The following is a 13,846-nucleotide window of genomic DNA, read 5'->3' as shown; positions in this document are numbered from 1 at the left end:
AAGCTTAAGTGATTCTCCAGCATGGCTGCATACGAGAATACATGGGGTTTGTAAAGATCTCTGCGCAGCACCCAGACCAACTACCTCAGAAATCTCTGTGAGGGGTGGTGGGTGGGACAGGAAGGACCCGGCACTGGTGCTGCCAAAGCTCCGAGTGATTCGACTGTACAGCCAAGGGCTTCCCAACTTTGCACATCCAATCTCCGGCTGTCCCTCGAAATGCACAACATCCTGCTTTCACAGGCCTGGGGAAGGGGCAGAGATTCTGTACCTCTGCCAGGCTCCAGACAGTGCCCATGCTGCGCGGGGTGGGGGAGTCCTGGGGGCGGGGGCGGGGGCGGGCTCTCAGGGAGGTGTCGCAGCACAGCATTTATACTGGCATTTACTGGAGAGCAATGTGAACTCAACGAAGTCGATGATTTTTCATTACAGACCTGTATCTTTTAAGACTGAAACACAAAGCTGCCAGTGGTGTTAAAAGATGCCCAAGTTCTCACATGCTGAAAGGCCATCCTGAGAATGACTAACCTGGACTTGTCCTCATGAGTTAGGTTAGTTGCACACGGGCTAGTAAAGGCCATTACTGCAGATGGTACAAAGTGGGCGGCCAGGACAAGCAGGTACTGCAGGGAGTGGCTGTCTTCCCAGGGGGAATAACAGACAGGGGCCCCTTGCTGGCTACTCCGGGCCTATGAGGCGCTTCCTGGCATGCACACTTGTGGCTCTCCAGGGCTCTTTACTCGTCTGACCCTCGTTATTCTTCTCCTTCCGGTCGCTATTGCATGCATTTCTGTGTGGCAGCAGTGGAGCTGTGGCTATTACTTTAGATGCACGGAAGAAAGCAGACGCTGCTGCCTTCTCTGTCTGCTGCCCACGAGGCGGAGCGGGCTACTTCTGTGCAGGGGGCTGACGAGAGAGCTCGTATCACATCACACACCCGCTGCACACCAGCATCTACTCTGAGCGGTGCCCGAGAGCTCTCTGGTGGCTGGGCGAGGGTCCTGTTTGCTGGATTATTTATTCTTCTAGCTTGGGGGTTATAAGAGAACCAGAAGCATCCCTCTTCCCTGTGGTCAACATAGGATATTTACAGAGGAAACGTGGAGGGTGGAGATGAGGTCCTAGGGATCTGAATTTCAGTGCAAAGCCACTTTGGAATTCCCAAGGGTGTCCTTCTGCTACCCTCTTTCTAGTTCCTCCTTTAGCTCCTATTCGGTGTGGACGGAGACTGCACTGGCCGGAAGCGCAATCGCATTCCCACGAGCAACAGTCTTTGCTTTTTCGGTTGCTTATATTTTTATCCTCAAAGCAGATGGAGAGGCTGACTGTCACGAGAGGTAGAACTGGCTTTTTTGTTTTTTGGTGGTTTTCAGGTCAAGCCTTAAGTTTAAGTATCTTTTAAAGTCAAACTCTCAGACTTAATGGAACCATTTTCATGAGACAATAATTTCACAGAACACCAGGGGACCCGGCAAACCGCTCTTGGCTATGGATATAAATGATGGGCCTGACTCTTGCACCAGGAGAGGACACAGTAAGGCTCTGCCCATGTCCCATCACAGCCCCAAGACTATCAGGCTACACTGAATAAGAACACTGATGGGAGGTGACAGCGTGGTGAAGGTAACAACTTACCGTGGCAGTAATTCTGCCACGGTAACTTCTGTCACCTTCTGCTGAGTGGTTGAGGGAGCAGCAGGAAAAACACTTACCTGAAAGAGATTTTGGAATGGTTAGAAGACTTTCATGCACCAAGGGGTCGTCAGCTGCATTAACCAGCATGAGAGGCACATAAATCTGAAACAAGAAAATGAAAAAGATTAAATGACCAATTCCCTTTAGACCCCACTGATTCACGGCTCAAATCTATCGGACGTGACTCTGAAGTGAAGGGAAGCAGGCCACTGCCCAGTTTGCTGAACAGGTGAGTTAAAAACGCCTTGGATTCCCTGGCAGTGGCACGATTTCTAGCTGCTGCTGCGACTACAGCCCTGGCAGGCGTGTGCAGGAGCAAAGCTCCCGATGTCCTTGGTGACCCACGTGCTCTGACAGCACCAGGAGGGTGAAAGCTCTAAGGTGCTCGCTGGCACAATACTTCTGATGATCTTCAGCGTTTCAGATCAGCCATACGTGTCAGAAAAATGACTTTGCAGAGTTACATGCATACTCATTCAGTTTATATTGCAGCGAGAAAAAACGGAGTGTGCTTCCTTCTAGACAAAGGAGCCTTTCAAGAAGAGGCTGAAGGTAGAAAAGAGGAGCAGGCTGGTGGACATCGGGAAGCTCCTGGCGGGGTTGCAGTAAGAAAGCTACGTGATCTCCCGTGTGGAACGATGGCAGGAACCAGGCAGGACTACACCGTCAAAGGAAGATGACGGGGAAAAAAAATGGGCGCTGCGGCAATTTTAAGGGCCTTTACACAAACACAGGAGCAGACCTGTGTTCTGCGCTGCGCAAAGGGGCAGCTCTGGGATTAACACATGGAGGTCACAGAGGGACAGGGTTTGCTTCGATAATAAACCCAAGTCAACAACTGGAGCGCTGAGAGCCAGATTCTGGCTGAGCTTCCAGCAGGGAAGTTTAACAGGGGTGCTTGTTAGATGTAGTGTGAAGCTGGATGGAGTGACACTAATTCTGAGATGCTGCTCCCTCGGAGTCGGTGATGGCACTTACCCTGTGCAGGTACCTCATGCAGCTTTCTTCCTCGTAATACTCCTTCAGGGAGTTATAGCCATGAAACTTCCTGAGACACACACACAAAGAAAAATAACACAACAATACTTGTCATAAGATCGGAATGCTGAGTTGATTTTATTTCTGCTCCAGTTCCCACACTAACTTGTCGTATTAGTAGAATATACTTAGTCCAAGGGTTTAACCTCTCTGAGCTTCTCTTCTTTAAAATGGGGCTAAGGACAGGATCTTCCTTAGTGGCACTGTGAGATTTATAACATTAGTGCCGTAATTACCGAGTTAGTGTTATCTTTAGTAATTACTGGCACATGTTACATCTTTCAAGGTGGTATAAAGCCAGACGTCACTGTAAACACTAAGAATATTGAAATTCAAAGGCATTTATTAGAACTTGCTTTATAACAGACTTCTTCCTGGCAGAGCAGCCTGGACCACTGTGAATTGGAGTCAAATATGTATCGAGTAATAGAAATGGGGGATTCACAGTCACCCGTGGAGTAGCAGTCAGAGATAAGCTAACATTTAACAAAACCTTTGGTGTGGTTCCACCCCGTGCTCTAAGCAGCCTGGCACAGGTCAGCCTGGAGCTCTGAGACCAGCAGGCTGAGTCAACCCCAGGCCAGAGGCTCTCTGAGAACCGAATTTCTTCCTGACGCGAATTATGGCCCCTGGGTTTTCTTTTCTGACTAGAGTCATCAAGCTCTCCCGTCTTCCCCAAAGCTATGGATCTGTCACCAGGCTCCAGATACAACTCTGCCTGGGAAGGACCCAGAAAGCTAGAGCTGGACTATCAGGGCTCCTTAGGGAGAAGACCATGTGCCAAGATCATCTCCAGGACATCTGTCTTCATGAAATCAGTTCCCTTTGCAAACCCAGTGGGCCAGAAAAGCCCTCCCAGTCTTCCAGGGTCACCAGAGACGGGTTTGTGAGGAGCCACCCTCACAAACTGGCGAACATGATGAAAACTGCTGCTACCCAGCATTATTAGAATGGAAGAGCTTTAGGGAGAGTTAAAGACCATTTTTATTTAGGATTCAAAAAATTCAGAAGATAAATGGGAAGTTGAAATAGTTTTGTTTTTTCTCATTAGAGACCACAATAAAGTTGCACATACATCTGAAGTGAGGGTGGATAAAATTTATTCTCACCTTCTGAATATAGTGACAACTTCCTAGTTTCTATTTTCTTTGAGTAACTGTTAACAGGTAACTTTCAAGGTTAGTCGGTGTAAGAAGGGTACCAAGAACCCATAAGGAGGACAAGTACAGATCCCATGCTTTCAGGTCAGTATCTGCCTATGTATTGGATGAACGCTAGCTTGCTTTAAACCATGCCTAAAGGCATCAGATGATCATTAAATAAAAGGGTGACTTTTCAAAAGGAGAATAATGAGGTCAGAGATCAACTTTACCTTTTCCATCTAAGACTAATTTCAATCAGAAACTAATGGTACGGGGGAAAGAGGACACTGTCAGGGTCTCAATCTCAGGGGCCCGGAGGGGCCGGGCTGGGGGCGGGTAAAGGAGTGAGGTGGACGGAGTTTGTGTGCTACACCCAGAGGAGAGTCTTCATGTCCCCAAAGAGGCTCGGGCCATTTTACTGGCAACACACAGCCCTCTTGGTCTATTTTTTGTTTTTTTACTTTTGATGGAGACACAGATAGGTACAAAAATGATTTCCTTTTCCTTCTACTCCACTGCAAATGCAGGTCATGTGGCTCCTGATCCCTGCCCGGCGTCGAGTACACAGGCAGGGTGAGGACGTAAACGACCAGGGCGTGTGCGCCCCCGGCCCCAGTTCACGTTTGGTTATGCGATGTGGGGATGCAGAACGAGTGGGCAGATCCTCTTCTTATTTTCCAAGAGGATCTAGAAACTTGCAATTTTCTGTGAAATCTTCTGTTTTTTAAATACTGGACACTTATTTAAAGAAAAAAAAAAAACCCTTAATACTGCAGTGAGCAGGGCAAAACCCGCGTACTGGGCCGCACTGGCTTGCAGCCTCCCTCCTGGCCCCGGTCCCTGAGAGTGGACACACCTCATCACGTTGTCATCGATCTGCATCAGGGACGTGGCCGTGTAGAGGCGGCTCAAGTCCGAGTCCTCCAGGCTCTGGGGTTTCCTTACATGGTCTCCAAAAAGAGCTTGTCTACAATAAGACACAAAAGCAAACAGAGAATAAGCAGCAGATGAAAAACCAAACAAGCCATCACGTTTCTACACTTAAAATACCTTACAGTTTTATTGGTCAATTACCTCAATAAAGTTGAAAAAATTTTTGATTAAAAAACTTTTAATGCAGACAATAATCACAGTAGAGCCTGCTTCCTTGCCCAGAGGCAAGTCAGGCGACAGTCTCTGACCAAGCATAGCTGGGTAAGTTAGAAATATACACCTTTGGACCTCAGAATGTCTCAGAGGATGAGCTGGCACTGCTGACTTTTGAATAACTGCAAAAAGATGGATGGCAAGAACTTGTTTTCATTTTCAGGGGCAACTAGACAAACTCAAGGTTGGAGCTGGGTCTAGGTGACAATTACAAAACCTTCACTGCAAGCGGGGAGGTCTCGGTGGGCGGTCAAACAGTGGGGGCCTCGTCTTTACACTGGTGGTGACACTGCCCCCTCTCTATGAGGAACCACATTCTCTTTATGAGTTGTTTCTGTCGCTTCACAAGGAAGACAGTGGCTAACACATTTAGCTTTTGGGTACATTGACAGCTCTCCAACCCGTTAGCTGGAAGAAGACTGAGTTTGGTTTGAGGTTTGGCCCTAGAATGAGAAAAACCATTATGGAAACAAAATGTTCTGGTTTCCATTCACCTTTCCCAAGAAGAGGAATAAGCTTCTTTAACATTAATTCTTTTCCCCAAAAAATTATTAGGAAGATTATATACCTATGGAGAGAATTAAAATGTCCCTATGTCACACAGTGCTGTGTATCAATTATATCTCTATAAAAGTGGAAAAATAAAAGGACAATGTTGATTAAAAAAAAAAGTATCCTTAAAATCTTGAGATGTTTAGCTATCTGTAGTAAATTTTAAAAATGTAAATACACTTAGAGCACATCCAAAGTACTCTCCCAATTTGCTAAGAAGTACAGGGTGGACCTTCTGTATGGACTAATTAATATTGCCAAGTCTGGGCCAGTAGCATATCAAACATTTCCTGGGAGGAGGCACTGTCTATTCCAGAGGTGTGGAAAGGCAGACGGAGGATTTGGACTTGGTGTCAGAGGCCTGGCTTCACCCTTTCTGGAATCTTTGCAAATCCCCAAACCTTGGCCGAGCCACACCCAACTAACTGATGCTCCAACACCATGAGCTGAGTGGAAATGGTTTCTGTCCTGCCAGCCTGGGAGACATAAATCTCTCCCCTCCCTCTACCGGGCCAGCACAAGCACCAGCTTTGCCTGGGAACCATGTGAACCTGCCTGCAGGAAGCCAGCCTGGGGTTCGTGGCCAGGATGGGCAGTACCACTTTTCTTTCTACTGTTGAAAAAAAGAGAATAAGAAACTGATCGTTCAGTCAGATTGCCTTTCCTAGGATGGCATCAAAAACCCCTAAAACTGTGTTTTTTTGAGGGCCTGCTATGCGCCTGGCTCGGGAGGGAATCAGGGCTCTGTGGTTTAGTTCCAGACATAGGATTCAAACCAGGGAAGCAGCAGAGAAGCCAGCTGGGGCTGGAGAGCCAGCTTCACGGAGGGAGAGAACTGAAATGAACCTGAAAGGCTAGGCTGGGTCTGGACACGCGCACGAGGGGAAGGGCACTCTCCCAAGGGCACAGTGCGGTGGGAGAGGCCGGAGAGCACGCATGAGCTGGACGGTCGAGGAGGAGTGGGAGTGGGGGAGGGAGAGAAGATATCCATGATAATCGTATGATGAATCATCGCCAGTATTTACTGAGGGCGACTGCACGCCAGGCCCTGCTCTAAGCACCCGTCAGGGGCTAACCCGCTGAAGGGTTCTGAGCAGAAGCGACGGGAAGAGACGGAAGGAGGAGCATGGTGATGAGCGGACACCAGGCTTGGCGCCAGGAGCTGGACTCTCGCTGCGCTGCTGCTTGGTCAGAACCCCAGGAGGCAGCAGAGAAGGATTCTTAATCTCTAAACACAAGCATCCTAAGAAGAGCGGTTCCTCTACAATGATCGGTCACCCTCGGGACCACCCAAATTGGGAAAAGAATGGTGCGGAACTGGTTTCTCGTCTTGGATTTACTGGGAATTATGAAAGCAGAAAGTTATCTGGTGAATTTGGGAGCCGGGGACAAGCTGGTTTATAACCAAGTCGCAAGTAGTCAGCAGAGAATCTGCACCACCTCTACTGAGTCCTGGCTTTTAGTGACTCAGAAATCAGTTCAGAAAGGACTATGTCTCCCAAGAGGGAGTGGAAGGTGACGCACCTGTGCGAGAGGATGATCTTCTTCATGTTGTCGGCCATGAGGAAGTTGTAGAAGCGCCGGCACTGGTCCCACTGCATGAAGGTTTCCTGCGCCCTGGAGGAGCACAAGGGGAGTGAGGGGCTGCGTCCTGGAGAGGACGTGGTGGCAGCGGCTCTTGTCACTGGAGAACGCTGGCTCCCTACGGCGGAAAAGGGGACTTCCGCGATACCCAAACTATCTGTAGAGAAACCTCTGGAGACATCAAAACTGCACTGCTGAATGTGAGGCCCCAGACAGAGCTCTCCAGGGGCACAGGCTGTTGGTGACACTCCCGACAGCCTCTTCCAGCACCATGGCCCCTTCTGAGTCACAGAACCTGTCGGTACCAAAGATGCTTCAACTGCCATTTGGACACTTCCCCTATTTCGCTTCCTGCCCTGCAAGCACGTTTTTCCAGTTTAATGAGGGGAATGTGTAAGGGGAGGGTGGGTGTGGAGAGGCACAGTACAGGGAAACAGCTAAAAAAACCTTTGTTGCTGTTTGGTATGAGCCCCAAACGCAGCTGCCACGGCGGGGCTCAACTGAAGCAGGAACTTGAACTATGGCCCGTCTGACCCCTCTGGGTATTTTGCCAAACTCTGCACAAGACACTCCTCCATTCCAAGCCTGTTTTCTCAACTATCAACCAGGGGGTTGAACTAGAGAATCCATTTTCACACACCGATTGCTCTACGGCTGAGGAATCTAGACAGTTCTATCACAGGCCTGACAGAGGCCACTCTGGGGGACGTCGGTGGTGTCTTCATTGCTTTGGTTAATGGTGGATGGAATTCTGGAGACAGGGGATTCTCTAGGGAATTCTCTAGGCCAGGAGAGCGGGCCAACTAATGGTGTTAAGAACGGCCTCAGAATTCATAAGGTTTCAAATGCTTAATCAAACCAGAGAGTCAGACTGAGTCTGACCACACACATTTCCAGGGCTGGTGGGCGGCTATTTATGCTGAGGGGACATGCGAAGTCAGCTGGATACCATGTAGTTTCAGGGCATTTGTGTCCCTCCTTCACTGGTTCAGCACATCACCAACGTGAGCCTGTTTAGAGGCAGCAGCTAGACTTTGCTAACTACAGCAAGCGGGCGCTGGCTTCTGAGCCTTGAACTGGCGCTAGCTAGAGGGGAGGTGCGCTAACGGGGAGAGAAGCCAGAGGAAGGGGATGGGTCACTGACAAGCGGTGCTGCGGACTCAGCTAGGAAGGATTTACCAGAAGCATGGACTCCCAGGCAGACGAGCCCTCCCTGCTCCATGTTGGCATAAAAGAAGCATGGCTGCCATCATCCCAATGCTGAGAAGGCTCATCGCCCTCAAGCCTTGGCAGGAAAAAAAAGTAAAGTAAGGCGCTGTCCTTCAGTGAGTAGCTCTTGTGAAAATGTTGAGGAGACTGAACCCCGGGCGGCAGCACCAGCACACTCAGGGCGATGGCGTCCCCGACCTGCCTGCCACCTGTTTCCCTGTGCTGGGCCACCGGATCTCAGCCCTAGCGTTGGTTCTCTCTGCTCTAGAGGATGAAGTGCCTCTCTCTCCCCGTTGTAGGAGACTGATGCGACAATTAGTAATTGCAAGTGTGAAGAGCTTTGAGGTCTCAAAGAGGGGCGATATGGACCATGTCTGCAAAATGTATAGCACCTCAGATTATAGTTTCCTCGCTTCTTTATGAAAAAAAACCCAATATCTTTAAAAAATTAAACTGCAGTTAACATACAATATCATTTGAGTTTCAAGGCAGCAGTTATTCAACATTTATAGACCTTCCTAAGTGATCACGATAAATCTAGTAAGCACCTGTCACCGTGCATAGCTATTCTGATACTATTGACAATATTCCCTGTGCCGTACACCATATCCCTGTGACTCGTTTACTTTATAACTCCTATCCCCTTCACCTCTTCTCTCACCCTCTCACCCCTGCCCCTCTGGCAACCATCACTTTACCCCGCAGCTTCTTAAACCTTCTTGGCCTTAGTTCTAACACTTTAGTTCGCCAAATGTGCGATCATGTGCTCTTGTCAACAGCAGATGGCGCTACTGCAGCAAAATGAAATAAAGCCGCTGTCATTAAAGACTGCTGAAAAAAAAATGAAAACAAACTTGTCCTACCATCCTCCTACTTATCAGACTCAGTGCTCTCTAAACACGAAGTCGGTATCCACAGTAATTTCAGGGCAATTGGTTGAGGAAGGGACTCTAGCAATTCCGATTTTATACAAGATAGAAGGCTTGCTGAAAACTGGACCATTCACCAGGTGAGAGCAGATGCAGTGGCAGACCCTGCTCCCTTCAGTCTGATGGCAGGCAGGTCTTTTCCTTACTTGTCTACTATTCCAGTGACTGGGCAGGATGGAACTTTCATTAATTCTGGTTGTATGCTGACTATGAATTAGGACTTGAATATTTCTGGTCAAGTCAAGATAAAGGAACGTGTCCTTCTAGCTGGCCCTCCAGAGCACAGAGGGGAGTGAAGGGGACGGTTACCAACACGAGGACAAGGGGACTAACCTAGTCCTGCCATACTGTAGCTGGAGAGACCGCTGAGGTCCCCAGGCCCAGTAACTGCTAAACGTGGCTAAATATCAGAAGCCGCCTGTGAAATGTGTTCAAATACAGACTCCTGGCCATATGCCCCAGACTGATGAATCAGAATCTCCAGGGGAGGTCCAAGGAACTGAATCTATTTCTGACATGATCCTCCAAGTGATTCTTAAGGAAGTGAGACAGTCACTAGTTCACCAGGCTGGTCTTTGTGATCCACTGATCTAACCTACTTCTGATTTTATAGTGATTAATTCTGGTGATAATTAATAGTCACTGACTCATTTGCTACATACCTGGCACTGCTTTAAGTAGTTCACACGCATTAACTCTCACGGCCTTCGCAATGGCACTACGAGGCAGGTACCATTTATTATTACTGTCATCCCCATACTGCAGGTGAGGAAAACTGGAAATCTGGCCCTGGCCCTAGAACTCAGGGAAGGCTCCATCCAGGATGTCTTTTGTGCCTACTTTTGGGTACATTTAAATCCTCCTTTTGGGCCAACTTTAAGTCTCAGGCAGAGGCTGAATTCTGGGCCTGCATTAGCTGTTTGGATGTGCTGGTTTCAAATTCCAGATATTTTTAGAAATAACATAGCTCCATCCATGAGAACATGATGAAATGGGTTTACACTACACCAGGAGAGATATAGGTGAGGCAAAAAGGCGGGATTCGTTAATAACGATAAGGACTGACTGGCGTCAGACTGGATCAGTGAGGGTGATTTTTTTTTTTTTACTTTCTTGTATGATTTTCATTTCTTCAAGAGATCTTTGGTAATTGGTCATACTCATTTGTAATACAAAAGTCAGTATGTAGAGTGAGTACAGAAAGAAATATGAATGCATTTGAAGAATTTGGAAAGATGTGTGAAGAGTGTAAGTGCATGTGTGTGTGTGTGTGTGTGTGTGTGTGTGGTGACTCTCCAGAGATCTGGGACAACACTGATCCTGAGGGGTACTCAGAGCAGACAGTAATGCCCCCCTAGGACTCATCCTGTGGGGCTCTGTTGCTAGGAGACTAAGGGGCTTATCAGCAGGTCATCTCCTTCACGGTGATGTCTAGGACGCCTAAGAAAGATGAATATTTGAAGCTGAGGGCACAGATTAAGTGATTTCTACAGATCCCGTCCGATGCCATCTGAGACGCAACTCTTGCACAGGTTGGAGGAATCTGGGGTCAGAAGTCTCAGCTGCCAGACTCTGGTTTGCCTGTCTCCTGCGTTCTTTCATAAACCCACAGCTGTACAAAGCTCCTGGAGCAGGAGCAGGTTAGGTCCCCTGCAGAGACCCCACAGGGAGATGGCAGATGTAAGGGGGCTTCAGCTTACTGAATTACACATCCGATCCCAACATACAGCTGCACACCCCAGGTTTAAGGGGTCTGACAGGACAACTTCAGTGTATGTGGGAGCAAAAGACCCACAAACTTCTGCTCAGTCTGCCACAGCATTTCCTGTGGCCACAGAGCAGCGCCTGGTACGTTGGGGCATCTCAGCAAATGAGTACTTGACTGAAGGACTCGGCAGAAGGAAGAAGTAGGGGCACGGGGTAGGGATCACTCACCTCAGCGCGCTGTACCCCTGGCACACGCTGACACAGCACAGGACCTTTTCTTGGTTTGCTTGAGTCTCCCCCAAGTATTTACACACGATGTTACCACCCAGGCTGAAGCCCACGACGACCAGCTGGGTCAGGGGGTAAGTCTTCTTGATGTAGTTCACCATGGCTCCGAATTCCCAGGTACAACCTGGAGGCAGAGAGGAAGGGCACGCAATCACGCTAGGTGCAATGAAGACTGGAGAAAATGTGAGCTGGAGGGTTGATACTAAGTGGGTGCCAAGACACTAACAGAGAACACTACGTGTGTGCGCGCATGCGCAGCGAGAGACGTACACACAGACAGTTCTCACTGGCTGCCTGGGGAGAAGTTCCCAGATGCCCCAGCACTGGTAGCACCCATGAGGGGAGGTACCACATATCAAGCAGACAGGTGTGCAATGTGCCTTTAAAGGTGGGTTTTAAGAAATGTCTGGATGCTCATGGAAATCAAAAGAGATTCAGGGTGCGCGTGAGTGTGTATGTTCGCACACAGATACAAACAAAAGCAAGAGCAAATCCCTTTGGGATTAGCTTCTTAGGCTACAAAATAGGATGCTGTACCCATGTGTACAATGATTCATGGTGTTAAGAAAAGTACCGAGTGGATGTTATTTACAGGATCTTCTTGTGGGGGAGGGAAGGAAAGACAAACTCAGTCCAGAGGGACGGCCGGGATGCTCTGCAGGATTAGGGTAAAGCGTCCTCAGTGATGTAAGCGCTGGGTGCCAAGGGAAGCAGACCCATTCAGAAATACACAGAAGAGACCCATGAACACAGAAGGTGTTTGGGCCTGGTTTGCCCAGGAGAAATGATCTCCGCGAGTGCCCCCAGGGAAGCTGGTAAAGTCACATTATGCCTCAGCAGCTCTGCCAAGAGGAGGAGGTCAGTGGCCACACGCGGGTGAAGGAATTCATCACAGGCCTTCTAAGGCCCCACCCCAGACTCTGCGGGGAGCCGACCTGAAATAAAACCTCACGGAGAAGTTAGAAGTTTTGGCGAGAAGTGTGCACAGGACAGACTAGCAAGGAGTGAGTGTGGATTTTGCACCTGTTTTTAAAAGTACAGATCTTTGCTTCGGCAGTTACACTTTTGGGGACTTCCTACCACAGATGTGCACAAAGATGCACGAACACGTGTGCAAAGACGTGTGCAGGAATGTCCGCCGCAGCGCTGTCTGCAACAGCAAAGGATTGGAAACAACCTGAATTTCCACCGATAGAGAACTAGTTAAATTGCTGTGAAAAAGAAGGATGCAGAGTCTGATCTGCTGATCTGGAATGACTCCAAGTCACATTATGGACAGACAAAAACGAAGGGCAGAAGAAGGCAGGCGCCATCTCACCTGTGTGCTTGGTTTTAAAGGGATTATACGTGCGCACATACCTGATTGAATAAGTGCTTAAAAACTGTAGCAGATACTGGTTTTCTGGGGGGTGGGGGAACTTGGGGGTCTGGAGTGAAAGGGAAACAGTTTTGCTCATTGCATATAGACTTTTGCACTGTTTGAATGCTTTTACTACACAGATACACTACTTTTTCAATAAAAATCCAGCCAGTTAAAAAAATCTAGAAGTAAATAATAATAAAGAAAAGAAGACATTTAAATCCTCCTAGACGAGTCCCACCTGTGTTAAAGATACCACACACCAACCTCATGCTGGAGCAGTGGTTTGTGCAGCTCGTTATGGGGACATTGTTTGTCTGCTTAAGAAATGGTACCTAGGGACTTATTTTACATCGTTATTAAAATCTTTAATCCTGCACCATTTCCTTGGGGTTCTGTCAAATTTTGTTCAGTCCTTGGCTAATAATTTCTTTATGTTTTGTTCTAACATTGAATGAGCCTCTGTTGTTACCCACATGAATGGACTACAGGCTGATGGGCTCTGTTCCAGGCTCTGTACTAGAGACTCAAACATAGAGGAAGCAGCAGCTTGAAAGGAACGAAATGACTTGCCCAAGCTCACACAGCGAGTCAGTGGGAGTGTTGGACTTTGGACCCGCTTTGGAACCCCAAAGCCTAAGTCCTTTGCCTTGCACCCCAAACCTACAAGTAAGTAATATGACTGCACGTTTTTTCTTCCCAAATAAGAATCTTACTTTCTCACCATCTGATTCATTTTAGACACATTTATCTTTACTTAGGTTTTAGACTAATGATGTTCAGATGTCACTGAGGCAGTTGCAAAACCTGGATTTGCTATATTGCTGATGGACAATTATAGCTAATTGTGTTGGCACTTTGGGTCTTCGATGTAATTAAATCCAAACACGTCTGATCCGGATAAAGGACCAGCCCTACCTAATGCCAGACAGGCTGCTGGTGTTTTGGGAAGAGCTGCCTCTCTTCCTGGCAAGGGATAGGCAAGGACATGGTGTCTGCCAAGCTCCAGGACCAGCATTCTGGTAGGTGCTGGGTCCTCCTGGGGCCTCCACCTGATGCCAGCTGCCAGACGCCCTCCGTGTCTGGGAGCCCCTCCCTGGGCTATCTCACTAAGAGCTACAGCCATCTGCTTTTTAATACTAGGAGGATTTTAATGAGGTTCTATGTATTTAATCCTCATGGGATTAGCACCAGTA

At 48.2% G+C, this 13,846-nt stretch overlaps 1 protein-coding gene across 1 annotated transcript in view; it reads right to left on the bottom strand.

The window, feature by feature from the left end:
• ABHD2 (abhydrolase domain containing 2, acylglycerol lipase) overlaps window positions 1-13,846 on the bottom strand; it is a 62,696-nt gene that overhangs the window by 6,077 nt on the left and 42,773 nt on the right. The window contains exons 6-10 of the mRNA XM_039858304.1: window positions 11,231-11,414; window positions 7,098-7,190; window positions 4,732-4,842; window positions 2,674-2,743; window positions 1,713-1,797 (exon numbers count right to left, since the gene is read on the bottom strand). Coding sequence (XP_039714238.1) covers window positions 1,713-1,797; window positions 2,674-2,743; window positions 4,732-4,842; window positions 7,098-7,190; window positions 11,231-11,414 — 543 coding nt within the window. The remainder of the gene's footprint in view (window positions 1-1,712; window positions 1,798-2,673; window positions 2,744-4,731; window positions 4,843-7,097; window positions 7,191-11,230; window positions 11,415-13,846) is intronic.

The sequence above is a fragment of the Pteropus medius genome, unplaced genomic scaffold (genome assembly GCF_902729225.1).
Source record: "Pteropus medius unplaced genomic scaffold, Ma_sr-lr_union100, whole genome shotgun sequence".
NCBI lineage: Eukaryota > Metazoa > Chordata > Mammalia > Chiroptera > Pteropodidae > Pteropus > Pteropus medius.
The sequence above is the reverse complement of the archived record's forward strand: the minus strand, read 5'-3'. Positions and strand labels throughout refer to the sequence as shown.